This window comes from Cryphonectria parasitica (genome assembly GCF_011745365.1).
Source record: "Cryphonectria parasitica EP155 unplaced genomic scaffold M406scaffold_8, whole genome shotgun sequence".
Lineage (NCBI taxonomy): Eukaryota > Fungi > Ascomycota > Sordariomycetes > Diaporthales > Cryphonectriaceae > Cryphonectria > Cryphonectria parasitica.
The window spans coordinates 270558-291762 of record NW_024468916.1 but is presented as its reverse complement, the minus strand read 5'-3'; the positions used below and the strand labels follow the sequence as shown (position 1 = coordinate 291762).

The 21205-nt window shown below is 52.9% G+C and overlaps 5 protein-coding genes across 5 annotated transcripts; 4 read left to right on the top strand and 1 right to left on the bottom strand.

Annotated features, from left to right (window-relative positions):
• Nucleotides 1–260: 260 nt before the first annotated feature.
• On the top strand, nucleotides 261–2395 carry M406DRAFT_266015 (terpenoid cyclases/Protein prenyltransferase; the record flags this gene model as incomplete). The annotated part of the gene is made up of 6 exons (XM_040917779.1): nucleotides 261–862; nucleotides 1004–1131; nucleotides 1277–1394; nucleotides 1614–1925; nucleotides 2074–2152; nucleotides 2216–2395. 6 exons carry the CDS (start codon nucleotides 261–263, stop codon nucleotides 2393–2395), a joined length of 1419 nt encoding a protein of 472 aa, XP_040772270.1.
• Nucleotides 2396–9634: 7239 nt separating this feature from the next.
• Nucleotides 9635–11361, top strand: M406DRAFT_294809 (uncharacterized protein; the record flags this gene model as incomplete). Its single annotated transcript, XM_040919157.1, has 2 exons — nucleotides 9635–10242; nucleotides 11000–11361. The coding sequence occupies exons 1-2, from the start codon at nucleotides 10188–10190 to the stop codon at nucleotides 11359–11361; spliced, it is 417 nt and encodes a 138-aa protein (XP_040772269.1). The 5' UTR covers nucleotides 9635–10187.
• Nucleotides 11362–12098: 737 nt separating this feature from the next.
• On the bottom strand, nucleotides 12099–12888 carry M406DRAFT_357671 (uncharacterized protein). Its single transcript, XM_040923741.1, has one exon. It carries the CDS (start codon nucleotides 12779–12781, stop codon nucleotides 12539–12541), a length of 243 nt encoding a protein of 80 aa, XP_040772268.1. The 5' UTR covers nucleotides 12782–12888; the 3' UTR covers nucleotides 12099–12538.
• Nucleotides 12889–14719: 1831 nt separating this feature from the next.
• Nucleotides 14720–16273, top strand: M406DRAFT_75895 (uncharacterized protein; the record flags this gene model as incomplete). The annotated part of the gene is made up of 4 exons (XM_040925915.1): nucleotides 14720–14726; nucleotides 14817–14860; nucleotides 15044–15190; nucleotides 15377–16273. The coding sequence occupies 4 exons, from the start codon at nucleotides 14720–14722 to the stop codon at nucleotides 16271–16273; spliced, it is 1095 nt and encodes a 364-aa protein (XP_040772267.1).
• Nucleotides 16274–18948: 2675 nt separating this feature from the next.
• Nucleotides 18949–20412, top strand: M406DRAFT_333364 (uncharacterized protein; the record flags this gene model as incomplete). The annotated part of the gene is made up of 1 exon (XM_040920839.1): nucleotides 18949–20412. The coding sequence occupies one exon, from the start codon at nucleotides 18949–18951 to the stop codon at nucleotides 20410–20412; it is 1464 nt and encodes a 487-aa protein (XP_040772266.1).
• Between the last annotated feature and the right edge of the window lie 793 nt (nucleotides 20413–21205).

Below are 21205 nucleotides of genomic sequence, written 5' to 3'. Positions count from 1 at the left end.
GGTGAGGCAAGCTGAGAAAGCCACATCGACTCGCCAGATTCCTCCGTTCTCTCGTCGCCTCAGTCCAATTGCGGCTGGCTGGTCCACGGCTGGGTACTTTTCGTTCCAAGATTCTCCGTGGGATGAGATTCCAAACAAAGAGACCTGGCTCTCTAAATAGGGTCATCTTTCCCGGCAGGGCTGTCGTCGCCTCCATCCTTCAGGCCAAGGGCAGAGACAACCCACCACCGCTACAGCGACCGACCCAGCAGCAGGATACGATGGCCACTACACAGACTGCAACGAGCAATCGAGACGACAATGGTGCCGCCGCCGCCAGCATGATATCTGACCTCTTCACTTCGTGGCCTCCTCTGAAGGATGACCTTGTGACAGCTACATCGACGGCCCAGGACGAGACGGTCAATCTGTGCCTGCCTTATTTGTCAGGCGACAATCCTGATGGCGGTCCGTACAACGAACACGGCCTGCCTCACATCCAGAGGAAAAGGCACGTCATGTTTCTGCGCAAGCAGCTGGGCCAGCTACCAGCTCCGTTCGTCGCTGCAGACGCCAGCCGGCCCTGGTTCCTCTACTGGTGCTTCAACGCCCTCAGCCTACTGGGCGAGGATGTCTCCCCCTACCGCGAGAGCCTGGTGCGCACGGCACAATCCATGCAAAACGAGTCGGGTGGCTTCGGAGGTGGCAATGGTCAACTGTCCCATCTGGCTACAACATACGCAATCGTGCTTTCCTTAGCCCTGGTCGGCGGGGCAGATGCCTACGAGGTTGTCGACAGGCGAGCCTTGTGGAAGTGGCTCTGCAGCCTGAAGCAACCGGGTGGGGGCTTTCAGATGGCCACAGGCGGAGAGGTCGACGTGAGGTGAGTGATTGCGTGAACGAGTGAGCGAGCGAGCGATGCAGTACACACACGCATACCAAACGGCACAAACCTCCCTCGGCCACCATCCCATCCTGCCCTTATGTTATCGTATCGTTTGCTAATAAAACCCCACCACCGAAGAGGCGCGTACTGCGCAGCGGTTATCGTTTCCCTTTTGAACCTACCGCTGGACCTCACCCCCGAGTCACCGGCATGGACTCCCGACCGTCCCACACTCTATACAAAGCTTGCCGACTATGTGCAGAGGTGTAAGTACCTCAGAAGTCCCTCCCGAGTCGCCCCCTTCCACCATCACACCCTCTCACACACCTGCACCCCCGGCCCTCCCCTTCCCATCCCTCCTCTTCATCGGGCCCCAGATGACCGCCAACTAACAGCCTACCTACCTCCCAGGCCAGACCTTTGAGGGAGGGATATCGGCCCACCCTGATGGTGAAGCACATGGTGCATATGCGTTCTGCGCACTAGGCTGTCTCGCCATTCTGGATTCTCCTGATCGTATCTTCCCGAGGTAAGCAAGAGAAACACACAGAGAGTAGAGTCACAGAGATTCAAAGTGAGGAGGGGGAGGGGGGAAGGGGAGAAAGGGGGGGGGGCGTACAGGAAGCAGCCCAAACAGGCGGCCACATGCGCCCCTCTCCCTCCTGCCGCTGGCCAGTCAAAGGTTGACAAGAAGCAACGCATGCTGACGAGATGTCCCTCATTTTTTCTTGGTCTTGTTGGTGTGCAGATATCTCAATGTGCCACGGCTGATCTCCTGGCTGTCCTCGCGCCAGTATGCCCCCGAGGGCGGATTTTCTGGCCGCACTAACAAGCTTGTGGATGGATGTTACAGCCACTGGGTCGGCGGCTGCTGGCCGCTGATCGAGGCCGCACTCAGCGGCTCCGCATCACCACTATCAGCGCAGCCTGGTCGCAAAGGGAAGCTGCTGCTACCACCATACGACGAGAGCCTGTACAGCCGGGAAGGCCTGATTCGCTATATCATGTGTTGTTGTCAAGATCTGGGCAGACGCGGTGGCCTACGAGACAAGCCCAACCGGTATGTTTTTTTGTTTTTTTTAAATGCAATTTTCTCCCCCTTCCTCCCAACCTTGCGAGTTGTCCTTTTCTACCCCTTGATGTCTTGTCCCGTCCCGAGACCCGCTGACGTCTGTTTGTCGTTTTTAACTTTGCTTGCTCGTTCACAGCCCTTCAGATGCGTACCACTCTTGTTACGTCCTATCGGGCCTGAGTTCCGCACAGCATAAGTGGAAGCTGGCCGCTGAGGTGGGCTCAGGAACTGCCGCGGCTGCCACTGCAGGGGATGAGACCGATGTGGCCATGGACGAGGCCACCACGGCCGCTGCTGCTTCTGCCGCTCTTGCGTCGTGGTCGGTATCACCGCATCTCGATGAAGTGCAGGTCTTTGACGAGCAAGACCGCATCGCGGCATTGCATCCGGTCTACGCAGTCCCCATCAGTTGCGTGACGGACATCAAGGCCTATTTTGCCGCGAAGCAGGGGTTCTAGAACGCTCATTTCCCACCCCTTCTGCCGCATCCGCCCTTACTGCTTTGGTGGGACCGGGGAGGGGGGACAGAGTAAGGAGGGGGGGGGGGTTGGTATCTGAGACATTCCTGCCATCACATATACGACATGACGCAGCCTGAGCTGGGTTGTGCCTGTCTCGCTTTTCGTAATTTTTTTGACGGAGGCTCGCACGGCAGAGGTCTCTCTATCTCTTGTGTGTGTGTGCATGGTGCATGGTGCATGTGTGTACGTGTGTACGTGTGTGTGTATAGGATGGTGAAGGTCTGGTTGGGAATGTTCCAGATTCCACGTTTCGTCTGCATGGCAGACGCTCTTTTTTCTTCTTGAGGAGACACGGCATATCAGGGACTCGACTTCGGATGTCACGTGGCGAGAAAGCGCAACGACATCGGTTTCATGACACACATGGAGGACGAGCCTACTACGGAGGTGAGTGCCTGTAGCCTGGCCCGTTCCCGAAAGATACAGTACACGGAGGGCTTAGTTGGTGGCCAATGGGCACAGTATTGGGAGCATGCAACGATGACGGGCATAGAGGGAAAGGCTCCTGGTTCTGGTGTGTGTGTCTGTGTGTACGCTTGTGTATGTAGGATCGTCGCTTGGCAATGGCATACAGATGTGCCAACGCAGCAACACGTCTGTTCCCAGCTGTGAGATTGGTTCCGTCAGCCTGCTCACTTACCAGTTGAGGGATGGCAGGGAGGTCTAGTCATGTATCCGAAGGTCGGCTTGCGCCCGACCAGTATGGGCAGACGTGAGATACATGAGACCAAGGCCCGCATTTATGTGCAGTAGTAGTCACTTACCGGCCCTGCGTGCTGGCAAGTCGGCTTGCTGCACCGCTACCCACACAGTAACAGGATCACCACAGGCGGTGTCGTCGAGATCTGCTGCTCGTCGTGCTGGGGGAGGACGGGGGGGCGAAAGGACACGAACGCCACACTCACGCTATCCTCGGACACCAGAGATGCGCGAAGTTTCCGGGTGGCAGGAAAAGGCTGTAGGAAGACGACCACAGCGTGATGTTGAACGATCTTTCTTTGGCTAACCGATACGTGGCAGCAGATCCCCTCCAAGAGGTTGTTGCAGATGCGCAACGCCGCCTACCCACTTCTCATGACACCATGATGATGAGGGGAAATAGGAAAAGAGAAGGACCAACTGTAGGGTGAGGATCCCCCCGAGGTGGCGTCTGCTGTCCAAGGGCCGAAAGTTTGGTGAGATGACGCCCTCTGACCGTACATTGCATGCCCACCAGGCCGCCATAACGGGCCTCTTGTTGACGTGTCCATGAGTTTTCATGTACGTACTATGCGGTCAGATATCAGATGATATTCACCAGTGGCTCATCCCGAGGAAGGGAGGGGCCGTCCGGAATCCTGAGAAAAACGAAAGCCAAAAAAAAAGTTAAATCAAATAATAAATAGAAAAGGGGGGGTTGGAGGGGTGGTATTTCCTAGGAGGGTGACAACTGACAGACAAAGAGGCCTGGCAGCTAGAGCGAGTATAGACCCACATCTGTTCTTTTCCCCCTTATCTCTTCTTCTTTTTTATTTTTTTATTTATTCACCCTTTTGCTCAGTTCTGTTTTGACTCAGATGCATCTGAGACGAAATGTGGGAGCGGGTGACCCATCATGCTGTGTAATGGATGCCTCGATCTTCGACGAGCGCCTCGTGGCAGACAAGGTGCCACTCATTCCCACTCCCACTCCCACCCGCACCGAGAGCCTAGCCTAGGCCAGGCCAGGCCACGAACGCGCACGGGATTTTTGTCAGAGGCTTCCCAAAGCGTTTTCCCACTCTTTCTCCCTCATGTGTGTGTGTGTGTGTCTGTGTCTGTGTCTGTGTCTGTGTCTGTGTACGTGTACGTGTATGTGTAAGGCAATGGGCGAGGTCTTTCTCGAGACAACAGAGGCTGGCATGGCTTGAGATGGTGGAGTCCTGTGCATCGTCGTCCCCCAGGAGAATCTTCCAACCCAAATGTTGCCCATCGACGAAGAAGACGCAGTATGACGTTACGTTGGAGTGAAGTCTTTTGACGTGGACTTGGATTGCGTTGCATGTGCTGCAGATAAGACGAGCTGGTAGGTAACCACTAAGTGGGATGGATGGTGGAAGTGGGATGGTATGCAATGGAATAGAGGGGCTGGGTTTTGGGGGGAAGGTGAAGAAGGGGGGGGGGGGTGTGCGTACGTGTGTCTAGCTAAGGAAAGAGGGACAGGACTCTTTGCTTGTCCTCGTCCTTGCCCTCTTCACCAGCTCCTCGATGTCACTGATTTTGTGGCAAAGAGCTACGAAACACACGGTAACGGATTGCGGAATGCAACAACACTAGGGTTTCTTATTGCTCACACACAAATTGGGCCCTTTGTTTTTTGTGTCTTTTCCCCCCCTTGTAATACCGTTGTTGTGTTCTCCCTGCAACCGCTCCCATGCCTCTCACGTCTTACGTTTCCCCAATATGAGTTGAACTGAGCTGAGCTGAGCCGAGCCGAGTCGACTCGAGTTGAGTTGAGTCGAGTCCTGAGTTACGCGAATGATAGGTTAGCAGCAATTCTCGTTACGCCTACGAAAAGACTCATGGAAGGACCATGAACAACCACGCGACGGAGGCGCGCGCCTCGGGAAGCTGTAGTGACAGGGAAGAAGGCTAAAACAAGTAATCGACCGCGTCAAGATTTAGCAGGTTGTATAGGTACCTTCCTTGGTTTGGTGATGTTGATGGCGGGGTTTCCCTCCTTGTCCTTTCCCTTTTCACTCTTCTTTTTCTGTGGTAGTAGCATCCAGGGTCCACTACATCTCTCTTTCCATCATGGATGGACATTTGCCCCCCTTACCCACCCCCTCCCCGGCTCTTCCTCACCCCTCCCATACTACCACCCCTCCCCCATCCGTCTTTCCCAATTACTCAATTACCAAAGGTTAACCCCTCCCCCAACCACCGACCACCCACTGCTACCCCACCCAATATTATAGTGACCCCTGGCAAGATATCGTTACGCTCGAACCAACGTGGTCAAGAACATCAAGGAATTCTTTCAAGTCTATTCAGTCTCTGTATTTGTACTATGTATGTACTGTACCAAGCACTAGCATCCCATACCTCAGGCCCCCGTTTACCCCCCCCTCTTCTCTCCTGCTAAAGTCAATCGATCGTGGCCTCTACTGGATTCCTTGCGCCAAACAAAACATCATCAGCGAGAAGGATGATGATGATGATGATGATAATCAGCAGCAGCATCAGCAGCATCAGTGTGTGGCATACCTTATTCTCCGAATCCCTCCACGGCCAATTGGCTCACATGTCGAGTCCCAATGCACAACCCTGCATGTCAATTGCTTTCTACTCTCTCTCTCTCTCTCTCTCTTGCCAAACTACTACTTAGGTATGTTTGCAGTAGTGGATGTACGTACACAAGCTTGGCCCTTGTCTTGCATCATGTGTGGAATACGGTACATACATGGTACACTTGAAGACCCCTCCTCTCTCGGCGTCTCGTTCGTCGATTCCATTTGGCGCTCCACAGGTTCGAAAGTCGATCTGGGTCCGATCTGCCCATTTGTCCTGGGCCTCCCCTGACAGCCAGCCCGGCCCAGCCCCAGGGCCTTGGCCGTTGCATTCATCCAACCTGCTTGTTGCCGGGCCTTGCTGTGCCTCTGTTTTTGGCAGATCTCCCCAGGCTCAGGGACGGACACACCCACACCACACCCACACATTGTTGACGGTATCATGTATACATCTTCGTATATCCTCATCAATGTCTCTCTTTCTCTGGGTCTGTCTCGGTCTTCTCTCTCCTGCTTCTGCTCTTTCTTGTCTTATCATATCAGCTGTCTGGTCCTGACAAGGCTACGTGCCAGGAAAAAGACAAGGCCAAGGTGTGTGGGGACGTCAAGAAAAGAGGGTGAGGAGGACGACGACAATACTTGCGTGTCGGGGTGTTGGACGGCACAAGATGTCAGGATGTCAGATTTTTAATCTCCCAAGGCGCATTGCCAGCTCATCAGTGCATGAATAGGTAAGGCCCTTGATTATTCCATCCTAACCTTACCGAGGAGGTACCGGGACGGGCATCCCTTGTGGTGTACTACCACCATGTACGGGACTGGGAAAAGCTCTGCTTGCTACAACCGTGTCTCCTCCACTCATAGAACCACTCCTCACCCATCAAACTCCGGCTTCTCGACTGCGTTAGAGTGGCCCCCATCCTGCACGCCTGTACAAGGGTTTGGCTAGTCTTCGGTCACTCTCCATGCATCTCATGTCGCTCTCGTTTTGCCTCTCACCGACTCGGATGGACCCAAAGAACCATTGACAAAAAACACAACAAGAAAATGAAGAGAGAAAAATACCGCCATTCAGCCAGCTTGCTTATGGGTTTGTGGCGGCTCTAGCAGGCTTAGCTCCACGTCCTCACCTGTCTGTACCACAGTAGTAACTTTTGTGCGTGTGTGTGTGTGTTGCGGAGTAGAAATCCGTCATTTGCACCCTGTTATTTCTACAACGTCGAGAATCTTGTCATCCAAGCACCAAAGAGACCATGGCCTACCTCCCCTCGCACGACGTGGCCGCCGCTAGCCTCGACCCAGCTGTTGCCCCTACTGCAGTATAGACTTGTGTAGTAGTAATAGCCTGGCCTGGACATGCACTCCTCGTCATGAGACGAGCGCCGGCTCACCATCGCGCCCTTTATGCGGGATCCGAGTCCTCTCATCCGAGGGTATGATCCCAAACACTCCGAAGATACGCATTATATTGGCGGTTTCGTGCTTCTGGACAAAAGTCGCCATCACTGCCCGGCTTGAATTTTTTTTGTACCTTTTTTTTTCTTTCTCTCTTGGTGTCCTCAATCTTACCCAATTGTGATAGTCTGCCCTTGCTGCTGTGTCCATCCGGTCCCACAAATCTCGGTTCCTGGTATTCTTCAGAGGAGAGTAGGGGGGAGGGGGTGCGGGTCGATTTGTCCATGCCGGATATCGATGTTCACCCACACACTCGGTCACCAGTACTAAGATTTATACTACTATGTTCCCATCTATGGCTTCGCAATGGAACACAGTCGTGCTCATCAGCGACCCCGCCGTCTTTTTTCTTTCTCTTTCTTTCTTACCTTTTATATCATGTGACAGATATTCTGACGGCTCTCTTGGGATGACATCTGGGGCCCCACCGCCAAACCCCAAGATTTTTAACACCACCACATCGTGTGATGAGAGAATGTGAACCGCTCACAGTAATCGACCCGAACATGGCGTCATCCCAGTCATGGAAACCTATGCATCCAAAATGGCACCGGCCCTGTCCAATATTTCCCACCGTTGGTAACAGGAGCTTGCTTCTGGAACAAAGCTGCGGGAAATTTATGGCCGACATTACGCCATACTCGATCGAGTAGCATATTGCTGGCTGCAGATGCAATAATAAGCCAGCTGACGGGGTTGGAATATCAAACTTGGGTACGCCCCCGGGTGTCCCGAGTTTTTGAGAGTGAGTGAGATAGAGAGAGAGAGAACAATGTTCAGAGCGGAACGCCGCCCAGTGTCGTGCCTGGACCCAAGACTGGGGGGGGTTTTTGCAATGATGATCCCAGATTAGTAGAACACCCACAGTTCAGCGTATCGCCGTTTCTGGGATCCTAGATTATTGTGCTCAAGCACAGAGCAAGCTTGCAAAAGATTGACTTGTGGCTGGGGCCTTTTTTTTTTTTTTTTTTTTTTCTTTCCTCCTTCCAACCCCCCCCCCCCCTTTTTTTTTTTTTGCCGCGCCTTTCTCAACACCAGATGTCGCGATCGAGGAGCCATTGGGAGAGGGTAGGACCAAAGGAGAGGGGGGGTCGCCTTTGGAAGCGGGCATATCCCTTCCACAGATTTACTTATAGCTCAGATTGTCGCTTTGGCGCCTAATCTGACTGGGGAGGTCGACTTGGGAAACGCTTTCCATTTTTTTTTTTTTATTTTTTATTTTTTTTTTTAGTTTTTGTTTAATCCCCTCCCCGCTTCCCTCACCCCCTCCTCGATTTACTTGTCTCTTGCAGCTGAGGCAACATGGGTTTATTTGCCACATCACACCTATCTCTATTCTCTCTCTCTTTTTTCTTCTCCCCTTTCCTCGGCATGCATTACACTGCGCTTGTTACCTAGCATGGGTAGGAGGAGACATGGCGCCCGTCGAGTACATCGTACAGTACTTACCGAACAGGCGGGGAAGCACTCAGGGAAGGCAAATGTCGGCATGTTCATTGCTGGTACCGCAGCTGGTGTCCGTGCCGGTCGATATACCTCATACGATTATTCCCCTTCCCTTTCCAGAGGGTCCCGCTCGGCCGCAGTTCGTGGTCCCGGATCCGTATCGTGGAGGAGGAGGAGGAGGAGGAGTTGCGGTCACTGTTTTCCGACCTGGCTCTCCCTGTCTCGAGCAGCACATGAGACATACACAGAGAAAGAAGAGAGAGAGATACGTACACACCGTATATTATACACCAGTAAGATTGACAGAACAGGCGGAGAAGGGCTTGCTTAGGGAAGCTCCCGTTATCGCCAAGCTCGAGGCCGGCAACCGTCATCACGGTCGAATCTCCTCATCTCTCATCATCCTCTTTGGCCGATCTACTTTGTCCTCGTCCTCCTCCTTCTCCTTGTGCTGCTGTGCTGCTGCTGCTGCTCCTGTTGCTATTGTTACTACTACACACATACTACGGTCCCCTAGTTGTCTCCCCCCCCCCCCTTCTTCTCCTCGCATGGGCTTTTGTATCTTGTACACGCTACCCGTATGGGTCCTGTCCCATGTACCCTCGGTGTTTCTCTTCCTTCTATTCCCTTCCTTGTCCTGCATTCTTATGGCCACCCACATGTACCAGGGTGGAGCTTTCTAGTCGCGGCGTCTTCTATCAACTGGCGACGACATACGCCAGCGCATCAAGATGGGTCACACTCTCGAGAGCCGCAAGTTCGACCTGCATTGGCTCTGTCGAAACCCTCCCGCCTCCTTGCCTCCCTCGTCCATTTGCCCCCCCCCCTCCCCCTTCGCGCATCCAAGGCCATGCCATCCCGGCACACGCTGCTCTCCCGCCGGTATTTCCTCTTCCTGAACATGGAATTGGGTCTTGTATCCAGACAGGAGCCCCGCACACGCGGATGGCATTTTCTGCAATAAAGCACACATGTCTCGCCGTTGCTGGCTCGTCCCTCTCCCTGCACACACCCCAAGCCCTTGGAAGTTCCTCGTAGTAACAGCAAGAACCCGTCTCGTCTGGCCTCGCCTCGTCTCGTCTTCCAATCCCCTCTCTCATATCCTCAGGAGAACAACCCAAACAAGAACAAGGTTCCGCTCCTCTTCTTTCTCCAGGAAAGGAAAAACGAGGAAAAGAAACAACAAGGTCACCCATCAGAAGGAGTTCCCCAATCCCTGGACATCAGCATTGCTGCCCCATCTACTACACGTCGCCGTGCTTAGCCTTCCATTTACCCAGGGCTGTTCTTAGGTTGGGCTCGACTGCATCAACTCTTCTCCCCCCCATCGGTCCTGCAGGACGACCCATCGTGTCCCTTCACTCTCCCTCCCAATCTTACTCTCACTTCCACTCTCCTGTCGCCGCCGTCAGCTTTTGACAGCTCGAGTACCTCGCTGGAGCACCGGACGACGTCTTTGTTTATTACTTTTTTTTGTTGGTGTTCCACTTTTAGCCTGCCGGCTTGCGGACTTCGTCTCGGTTGTCATCGAAAGACATACACACCTACACATCGCTCTTCAGCTGTGTATCACTCAAGCCATGGCGGCCCAAGCCCACAAATATACCGACGGATTCTACATGCAATACCTTGATAGTAAGTTGAACATCTGGGATCCAATCGGCCTAATTCTATTACCCAATGGGCACTTTCGTTTTTTCAAAAGAAAGGAAGCATCTATTACGAAGACTTTCTTTCCTGGGCGTTGTCTTAGTGGAGGTGCGGATAAGAAGTCGTGGGGAAATGTTATGAGACATCCATCCATCCAAGATGGAAAAGAAGGACCCCTGCCTTAATACACGTGCGGATGCGTGTGTGCCACGTCTTTGTTTCTGCTTCCACTTCCAGCTCCTGTTGCTCCCCACAGGGTTGTGGAGGGGGCTGGATGGCACCCTGGGCCTGTTCATCTCTCGATCTGAGCGCAGCAAAGAGTGGCCATTGGGTATATTTGCAGCCGCATCTCATCATCTACGGGGCGCTGCACGGTGTAGGGCTGGAATGTTGTGCATGATTGGGCTGTCATGCAGCTCTTCCTCGCATCATCACCCGTCCGCCCTGGCATGCGCCCCAGCATGTTAGCTGGACATGCCTCGGGCCGGTGGAAAGCATGGCAAAGAGGCGGCATGACGTGTGTGAAAGGCACAAACGGCAAGGGGCCAGGGGAGAAAGGGACAAGGGAAGAGAGAGAAAGAAGAAAGAAAATACGCGAGAGAGTGTGTGTGGCAGTGTGACAGTTGGGCGCCAGTCAGGGGCACGTGAGATTGGGCACCAAGCAGGGCGACAAACTTCACCTCATACATACATACGTGCATATCCAAAGGGAAAGACACATGGCTAATGCAGGTGTTCGCAGGTCTCTGTCAGCGACGTGGATGGACCGAGCCGACATACGAATGCTACCGAGAGCCCTCCGGCTACACCTGCCTAGTTCTGGTCAACGGCCGCGAGTACCAGACCGATTTGGCCTACCAGACTGATAAGCTGGCGCGTGAGAACGCCGCCATGCGCGCCTTCATGGTGTGCAGGAACTTCAGCGTCAATGGTGGCATGCTGGCCCGCAACGGCATCGTCCAGGGTCTGCCGGCGGACGAATCGAACCGCAAGCACAGAAAGAGCAGCCGCCACGCCTCGACACCCTCCCACCACCACCACCATGGGCGCAGAGGCCGATCTGGGCACCACTCCTCGGGCAGCTCGACTGCATCCTGCGACTGAGGGGCGACTGAGAGAGCATGAGAGACGGACTCAGGCAGCCTCCACAGCCCTACATGCAACACAGGGAGGGGCACGTGCGCGTCACGAGGTGGCCAGGGGGTTACTCGCCTCGCAAAAGCCACCACGCAGATCAAGTTTACAACCTGCATCAAACCACGTGGCATAAGAGCACAACTCCTTGTCTCGCCCAGGGGTTGCGACGATCTCTCATTTTTCATTAGGGAGCAGGTCTATTTTAGACCCAGGACCAGGAAGCCGGATCCAACAAGTACACGAGGAGAGGGGGATTTCCGGATCTTCGTCCTACACTTCTTATTGGTTCTTCTCCATTTTTGCCGACCGACAGTACGGAGGCTTCACGGCGTCATCTTCAACCAAGCGCTACCCCCGCACACGGGACTCACCTTCATCAACATCTCTTCCCCTGACGATCTTTCATCTTGCCTCCATCATCATGACTTTCACCCGAATACCACAACCGAGAAAAAAAAAGAGAGAAAAAAAACAACTTTGCATCTGGCGTGGCTTTTAACGACATCAATGACTTACGACGACGACATTAAAAAGGAATGAATATTCGATCAATCGAACATCGCGGCATTTTGACTTTAATTCAAAAGATCGAGCCTCTCTGTCTGGCTCATTTTCGCCAACCGTTTTCCTCTTCCTCTCTTTCAAACATACCAAAGATATGATTTGATGACCTGCTGAGCTATATGCATGGACAAGCCGGGTGTGGGCTGTCCTCCAAGGCTGCGTCGGCCGCCTTTCTTTCCTTCTCCTTTTCCCTTTGTTTTTCTTTCTCAACAAATAAAGAGCATACCCCAAACACGATTCCGGGGCAATCTAGATCTTGGACCTTATGGAGGACGATTCTGATGAAAATATAAAAACAAAAGGCATTGGAAAAAACACACATTTATGGACCTTTCAAAGTTCCAAAACGGGAGGAAAGATAGATTTGCACTTTTACCTCCTCAATGTTCTCATGGGTGGAATGCAGAGGAAGCGTGGCGGCGGTTACGCTGGATTTGACTTTTGCCCTCTGGCTACCACAAATGGAACGGAACCACATTCTATCCTTTTTCTGGTCCTTCTATTTCTTCCTTCTTCTTCAATTTCTTATTCAAGATGAGTTTGTTTCTTTTAACGACTGCATTTCGACTCATGAGCGTCTCTATTGGATTCCCGCTATACCTTTGTCCTGGTTCTTATTGACGAGGCGCTGGGTTTGATGTGATGTCTCTCGGCCGTGGCCCTGAGAGAAGTATGTCCGGGGTGGTCGCTCGGAACGGATCGAACAGTGTGTGTGGGTGGAGATGATGGCTGCTGAATGGCTCAAGATCATCAGTCGAGTCGATGAGAGGTTTCTTTTCCAGGACTGCCCACGATCATTTTCCTCGTTGGCAACAGGAGCCATCCTGGTGAGTGGAAGAAGACAAAAAACACAGAGTAACGATTTGTACGACCTTTATGAATTCCTTTTTTAGAAATCATGATAATGAATACCCTCCATTTCCATGCCGCACAGCCTCTGCAGCAGATAATCTTGTCCCAACTCGTAGTATTAAAGGAGCGAGCGACTCTTTCCTCATGACCACACCCACCACCTCGTGCGTCTCTCCAGCTGGCGCATAGACATTTATCCTATGTGGTAATTACTACAGAGTAAAGCAACTTTCCCTTTTCGTTTCATACCCACACCACCTGGGCGCCCTCTCAGACATCTATCTTATCCCAACAAATTATCAGGGACGTGAAAAGTGCAACCCACTGGATTGCGTGGTTTCGGACATTTGGGTAAGGGGAACCACCGACATGTCCAGATCCCAGGCCAACGTAGCCACCCCCTTCTACACAATCTGGGAGGGTTGTTCTGGGATATGGAGGGTCGGCAGGGCCCGCACGGGAGGGGCAAAGGGGGCCGCCGGTAAGTTAGGTAAAACTCTTAAAATAGAAAACCCAATACTACAACAGGGTCCGTCTCTGCCCTCCCTCCTTTTGGGTGGGCAGGCAACCTACGTGAGGCAAGGGGGGGGGGGCGTCAGTTGGTCCAAATGGGTTACAATTGGGGGGGGGGGGGCATGTCACGTGTGGGCAATCCACAATCTCGGACTATACAATGGCTTAGGACATCTTTCTTGTAAGTTATTGACAAGATGAGAGCCACAGTTGACTTTGTATCACTGAACAGTGTTGGCGGCTTGAAGAGAGAAAGAGAGAAAAAGGACAGCTGTACTCTCCAGATGGTACAAGATAGGTCTTGGGTTTTGGTGTAGTGGCGTGTGTATGTCTCGTATAAGTGTCACGAGAACGACTCCCTCTTTACGAGAGAAGAGATGAGTTTGCGTCGTGCAAGGAGCGTTGCCTTACTGTTCTGGTAAATCATACGAGGCAATAGGGTTCTGACAGACTAGTCTAGTATAAGCATATTCGTTTACGATGTTCTAGACAGTCCAGAAGGCTAATATGTGTGTATCTTGGAACCCTGTTGTTCAGGGTCATCAACTGACAATTTCTGCCCTGTCAGGATTCAATGCACCCGCTGAACAGGTAATGAATACATACTATATTAGGATAATGACAGGCAGCAAGTTATAATAAAGAGAAGAAGGAGGATTGATGAGGACAATACTAATAATAAGAATAAGAATAGTATAGTGAACAGGAGGAATTCAAAAAGGGGGTTTCAGAGGTCAGGTGTTACTAAAAGGAACAGAGAGAGTCAATTTCATCTTTTTCGGAAGAGATTGGCTATGGTAAAGGCTAGACCTGCTGGGCTTCCCGTGCTGGCCCTTATGGAGGTTTGATTGGCGACCAAGCCGTGTTCAACCCCACCTAGCCAGCCTGTGAACCCCTGGCGGGCCCCTTTTACCAGGTACGATAGTAATTACTAGGCTATAATAGTAGTATAACACTTGTCCCTTGACAACCTGTGTGGGCCCTGAAATCTGGGGGGGCAACAGCCACCCCTGTCAGTAAGTTGCCTCCCCCCCAATTAGCACCGATCACTCTGCCTGTCCTCTACTGTAAGGGCCGGTCTGTGTCTACCATTGCAGTCGTGTTACCCAAAAGCTACAGCTGTCCTCGTTTACCACCACCTCGACCTCGACTTCTAAAAACCAACCAAACCCGCAAATCCTCGACCTGCTGTGTCGAGTTGATCAATCATTCAACAACAAGAGGGATTGACCACCAAGTGCTTATTCAACAATCACTTCTGCAGATCTTCACTGCCGACACTCGATCTTGCCAACAGTGCCAAGCATCTGGTGATCTTGTCGCAACCCTTCCTCCAGTCGTTTCCCCTCCCTTCGAAACTCTCGTTCAATACCCTTTTACCACCACCACCACCACAATGAAGGGTTAGTCGTCAAACACTTGCAGACCAGGCTCTGGCCACACCAAAGATCTTGATGAAGTCAAAGAGCTAATATGTTCCCTCATCAATGCAGCTCTCATCCTCGTGGGTGGCTTCGGCACCCGTCTGCGACCTCTGGTATGATCCAAACCACGACCGCTTCCCCGCCCTCGAGCTACACGCCGTGCCCTGTGCACCACCATCAAAGCTAGACAGACAGCAAAATGGTGATGCCCAGGGGCAAGAAAGCATAAGATTTAAAACCAACAAAAGGAAGAAGAACAAGAACAATTGGCTGATTTTATTACAACTTGCGCGCAGACCTTGACCCTCCCAAAGCCCCTCGTCGAGTTTGCCAACAAGCCCATGATCAAGCACCAGGTCCAGGCTCTGGCTGAGGCTGGTGTGACTGATATTGTCCTCGCTGTCAACTACCGCCCAGAGATCATGGAAGCCCACCTGAAGGAGGTTAGTCTTGCGCATCCCCCTACGCAATCCACGTTTCCCCGCTCCCACTTCCTCTCCCTCCTTCCCCCTTGGTGCTCTCCGCCCTCTGCTGTCTTCTCTCCTCCTGGCTGGCGTGGTCTTGCACCCACCCAGTTAGTCGATCGCTTCTGTCGGATTCACTCAGCTAACCCTGCGGCCTCGATCTAGTACGAGAAAGAGTTTGGCGTCACGATCACCTTCTCTGTTGAGCAGGAGCCCCTGGGCACCGCCGGTCCCCTGAAGCTTGCCGCCGAGGTCCTCGGCAAGGATGACCGCCCCTTCTTCGTCCTCAACTCCGATGTCACCTGCGAATACCCGTTTAAGGAACTGGCTGCGTTCCACAAGGCACACGGCGATGAGGGCACCATTGTGGTCACCAAGGTTGAGGAGCCGTCCAAGTATGGTGTGATCGTGCACAAGCCTAACCACCCCTCGCGCATCGACCGCTTCGTCGAGAAGCCTGTCGAGTTCGTCGGCAACCGCATCAACGCCGGCATTTACATCCTCAACACCTCGGTCCTCGACCGCATCGACCTGCGCCCCACGTCCATCGAGCAGGAGACCTTCCCCGCCATGGTCAAGGACGGCCAGCTGCACTCATTCGACCTCGAGGGCTTCTGGATGGACGTTGGCCAGCCCAAGGACTTCCTCTCCGGAACCTGCCTGTACCTCGGCTCCCTGGCCCGCAAGGGATCCAAACTCCTCGCACCCGCCACCGAACCCTTCGTCTTTGGCGGCAATGTCATGGTCGACCCCTCGGCCAAGATCGGCAAGAACTGCAAGATTGGCCCCAACGTCACCATCGGCCCCAATGTGGTCATTGGCGACGGCGTGCGCCTGCAGCGGTGTGTTATCCTGTCCGGCTCCAAGGTCAAGGACCATGCCTGGGTCAAGAGCGCCATCGTGGGCTGGAACAGCAGTGTGGGCAAGTGGGCACGCCTGGAGAACGTGACCGTCCTGGGTGACGATGTCACCATCGGCGACGAGATCTATGTCAATGGTGGCAGTGTTCTGCCCCACAAGTCCATCAAGGCCAACGTTGACGTTCCTGCGATCATCATGTAGGCTCGCAGCTTTGCAGAACCATGGGCACCGAACGCGGCGGGCTCATAACAGGCGCACGAATTCCCCCCTGTTCTCGGCTTTATACCCCCCTCCTCCCCCAAAAGCCCCTTCGGCGCCTTTCTTCTAGTCGATGGGCTTCTTTTTCCGTATGCGAGTTTTCCGTAATATGCGACCCTTGACAAGACTCTCCTCTCTTGGCAGGGTGAATCCCAGGCTTGCGGTGCTGGGCGAACCGGAGCACTCATCCTGCTTTCGATTCTTGTTGACCAGTTTTTATTATTTTTAAAAGAGGACTTTTCCTCAGGCGTCGGTTATGGCATAATGGTCCTGCCATCTTTTTGATCCATCTCGATGGACGCTGCAGTCTCCACCCACATGGCGATCTTTGTTTCTTTCTTTTCCCTTCTCGGTACGAATTTCTCTGATAGCATGAACGATCAAAGGTCTTTCTTCCCCACCTAGCATACGGAGGACCAGATGGCGTGACAGGAGATGATTCAACAACTGAAAAAGAAGACAACGTGGGCGAGGATGAATTTGATGAATGGCATCTTGGGTTACACAATACCTACCTCGGTGGTGCTGTGCATTGAGAGCAGTAAGGATGGAGGTCATAAATAGACCCATGAGATTTGCGACATTGGAGTTGAGGGTAGAAATAAAAACCAAGTCTTGACAAAAAAAGAAAAAAAAAGAAAAAGAAATCCTTTTAATGATGCTAACGCCAATGCAAAAGGAGTGAGATCATAGGAAGCGCAGGAGCATTGTGTAAACGTCTGAGGAGGAAAAACATCAGATCTGACCGAGTCAACTGATGTCACAAGTGCAGCTAATTCACTCTTGCGCATAGTCGAGTCATCAAGTACTATAGTAGATGATCAGGAAAGAAGCTTTGGGATGTACATCGTAGAGATGAGCAACTGAAGGCATGTTGTGAGGTGAAGAGATTCCACCCCTTGTCCTCCTCCTCCTCCCTCCTCCTTTCCCTCCCTCCTCCTTTCCCTCCCTTCTAACTGACACCCTCGTTCTTTCTCCCACGTGCCACAAACATAAACTTCGTGAAACAGCCCTCTCTCTTGAATCCCCTCCCAATCTCGTCATCGTTCTCGTTCAGCCATACTGCAGCCTTAGCGTCGCATATGCCTGACGCCAACGAAGAAGCATGGCGTGGACGAATGCTTACGGCTCGCCAAATTCCGCGGTTTCCGTTCTAGACCCGCTCGCCCAAGACCACTACTATCCTTAAGGGCGAACTTGGAAGCACATACTCTCTGCCTTGGACAACAAATTGATTCTTGATGACGAGATGCGTGTGTGTGTGGGCAGTGGCAGGGGGGGGGGAACTGTTGACCGCTTGTCCGGCTGCTCCTCCGTCTCTATCGACCGTGCTTGCTGCAACGTGGACAGGAAGAAGAGGAGGAAAGAGGAGGATGAGAGCAAGGGAGAAACGCGTCACTACACCCAAGTGGCTGGTGTTTGGCCTTTGGGTCCGTCATCTCAATCAGCTTGTCCGGCTGAAGGTTGAAGACTGAATGTACAGTACTCGAAGCGGCCCCACGATCAACAGTGTCGCCCTTTCAGCCACTCAGCCACTCTAATCTCCCCCTGCCCCCTTCATTCCCATCGCTTCCTCTCTTTAGTTTGGAATATAAATGTGTTTTGGTGTGAGTGATACGATACCAACATACTACCTAATGGATACACAAACTAGCTCGGAGCCGAGCATCCGCGTTGATCGGACGAAACGTCTTGTGTGGAGGAGCGGGAGGAATGAACGGGAGGGAGGGAAAAGCAAGAAAAAGGCCCCCAAGCACCACAGCCCAGAGTCAGAGTCAGCCATGCTATGAAGCTCTTCTTCTCCTTCTCTCCTTCTCTCTCATGCGTCACTCACTTGTCCAGCGCACACAAAAGAAAAACCGGGGTTGTGGAGCAGGGCTCAGGAACCTGTGTGTATGTGTGTGGATGGCAGCAGAGCCCAGTGCCTGCAGATCCGGCAATATGAGTGCATGGCAGCGCAAAAGTTCACCCAGAGTGGGAAAGAGAGACCTTGTCCTTAGCATGTCCACCAGTCGGGAGGAAGAGGGGCCAGAACCATTGCTGGGTGTGGGTGGATGCTGCATTAGCGGGTCTGTTTATGGCCGCCACCGCCTTCGAGGTCCCCAGGCTCTGCCAGTCTTGGCTAAAGGTATGGATGGCATGGGCTTGGCCCCCCTCCATTATGGTGCCTGTTAATCGTAGTGGGTGTGGGCGTGTCGTGTAAGTGTGTTTGTGTCCTTGGCCAGGATCCTTCACGAAAACGTCATCCTGGTCGAGGCTATGCATGTGCTTTTTCTGGGGTAATACTGTACTACTACTTGAGTAGTAGTAGTACCACTAACGTGTTTACCAAGGAAGAATACTGGCACACGTTGGCCCCTCTGCTCTTCTAGACCTGCAAGCTTGAATGCTGTGCTTCTCGTATACTACTTACTATCTCCTCCCTCCTTCTTTCGACATCCTTCTTTCTTTCTCTCTCGTCGTACTGAATATCATATCATCTTCTCGTATGACGAAACGAAACCTAGAGGTCACCACCATACAGCAGGTCAACAAACCATAAACATTTGCCACCAGCAGAGGAAACACACACACACACACACACACACACAGAGCGAGATCATCCTCATTTGCCAGCCATGTCGTCCTTGTCACTCGACAGCCCCAGCCCGACCCCGACCCCGACCACAAAGAGCAGAAACAAGCTCCGCAAACTCCCCAAACACCGCCCCGGCTCCGTCATCTCCAATGTCTCGCCCAGAGCCTCGACAGACTCACCCCGAAACTCGAGTGATGGCCACGCAAAGCAGGGGCCCCTACTGCCTCCGGACCTGAGCGATCCGAAGTGGCAAGAATATATACGAAAAAGCGGCTACTACATACGCCCCATGGAGACTTCGCCACGGCCGGACTGCAATGATAGATCTCGGTCGCCCTGCAAGCTCGTCCCGGAGTTTGCTCACCTGGCAGTCAAGGACGGTGCTCCGGTCAGGCAATCGCCGTCGAGATCGTCCGTCGATACGACCACGACGACCAGGACCACGCCGCCGCTACAGGAAGATGGTACTGGCACGCCACCAGCGCTGAGGTCGCCCTTTATGATGCGGCGATACGCTAAGACGCCCGTCCTTCGGATAGGCCAGCTTGAAGGCAGCGAGGAGCAGCAGCAGCCGGCGATACCGACAATAAGGACGCCCGATGTCGAGCCCAGCATTGCAGAGCAGTACAGGGCACTCCTGGAGGCACGGAGCTGCCAGAGGCTCCGAGACGAGGTAGAAGCAGAAGGAGCTGCTGCTGATGAGCACGACCACCACAACTACCACCATCACCAGCAGCAGCGACGAGAGGGTCTAGAGCCAGGACAACACGAGCACGACACCGAGACCAGGCTGCACAGCATCGAGACCATCCGGTCGGCGATCACGAGACGATCGCCGCGCCCGCAGGTACCATTTCCACAATCACCGAGAGAGCCCACATCGCCGCCACCACCACCACCACCAGCAGCAACAGCAACAACAGCGTCATTGGAGTCAGAAGCCGAGGGCTCGCCCATGTCAGACACGACCATCGTCGACTTTGAAGAGGACACCATCTACTTCAAGCCGGCCTTCACCCCGGAGGCACTGTCGCCCATTCCAGAGGACGGCGCCCTCACGCCCGTCATGACGAGTACGAGCACGAGCACGCTGCCCCGATTTGAGGACGCACTGGGCATGCAGGTCTGCGTGGACCTCCTCGCGAGAGAGCTCACCTCCGCGGCGAGGCAAACTACTAGCACCAACAAAAGTGGTCTATCGCAGAGAGCGGCGCCATCGTCTTCATCATCGCCGTCGTCGTCGTCGTCGTCATCGGCAGAGCAGGAGGTGCCACAGCTGCAGATGTGGCTTATGATCGAGGCGTACGAGAGGCTGCGGGACCAGATACGTGGTGGTATGGAGGGTCTGCCGGCTGAGGAGGTGAATGGCCTGGAGGGAGCGCTTGAGGTGTGGCTGCGGGCGCTGTACAGAGCGCATGAGAGGATTGTGGATGGGCAGAAGTGTGTCAAGGTAGGTCCCAGTGAGGGCGAGATTGAGGGGCTCCAGGTGGTGGAGGTGGATTGAAGATTGGGACATGTATATCTCAAATTTGGGCTGGCATTAGGGAAACAGGTATGGCAATGGCATATGGGCAATGTGAATGGGCATGGGAAAAGGTCTACATAGTCAAGTATTCATGGAACGGAGGGAAGCATCGGTGTTGGAATGTTTGGGCTGGATTGGACTAGGAACAGATTCTTCGGTTGTCTTCGTGTTTACTCTTCATTTCTTACTTCTCTTATTATATACTTTCTATTTCTTGGGTTGCTTTATACAAGGTGGCCCAGCTTAATATCATATTTTTTTTTTTTTTTTTTAATTACACATCTCTTGATCTTTGAATTTGTCCTAAATATTATTGAAGTGGATGTTGCCCGGCAGGCTTCATCAAAGTGCTAAATACTTGTAATTACTTGTATTGTCGGAGACAGGAACCGAGCAAAAGAAAAGATGAGACAACATGGAATGACTTGCAGATGTCCCTCTTTTGTCTCAAACAAAGAATGGTGATTTTCGATCCCATATGCCATGTGCTCTTTGCCATGTCCATGTTCTGTTAGACATGTGCTGATCAGATGCTCTGGCACACTTTGACCGTTGTTTGTGCTACGTCATACCGCATACAAAACAACAGGTGCTACTTAGCATTAGGCGCTAAGGTACCAGGGTATGAGGTAGGCACCCTGGTCAGTGGTCGCTACTTTCCCCCCAATGAGGAAAGAGCAGAGGGGACAGGGTTAAACTGTGAAGGCGCGATACACGTCAAAGGAAGTCACAACGTGAGAAAGATACCGTTCAAGGCAAATGCTCCATTTCA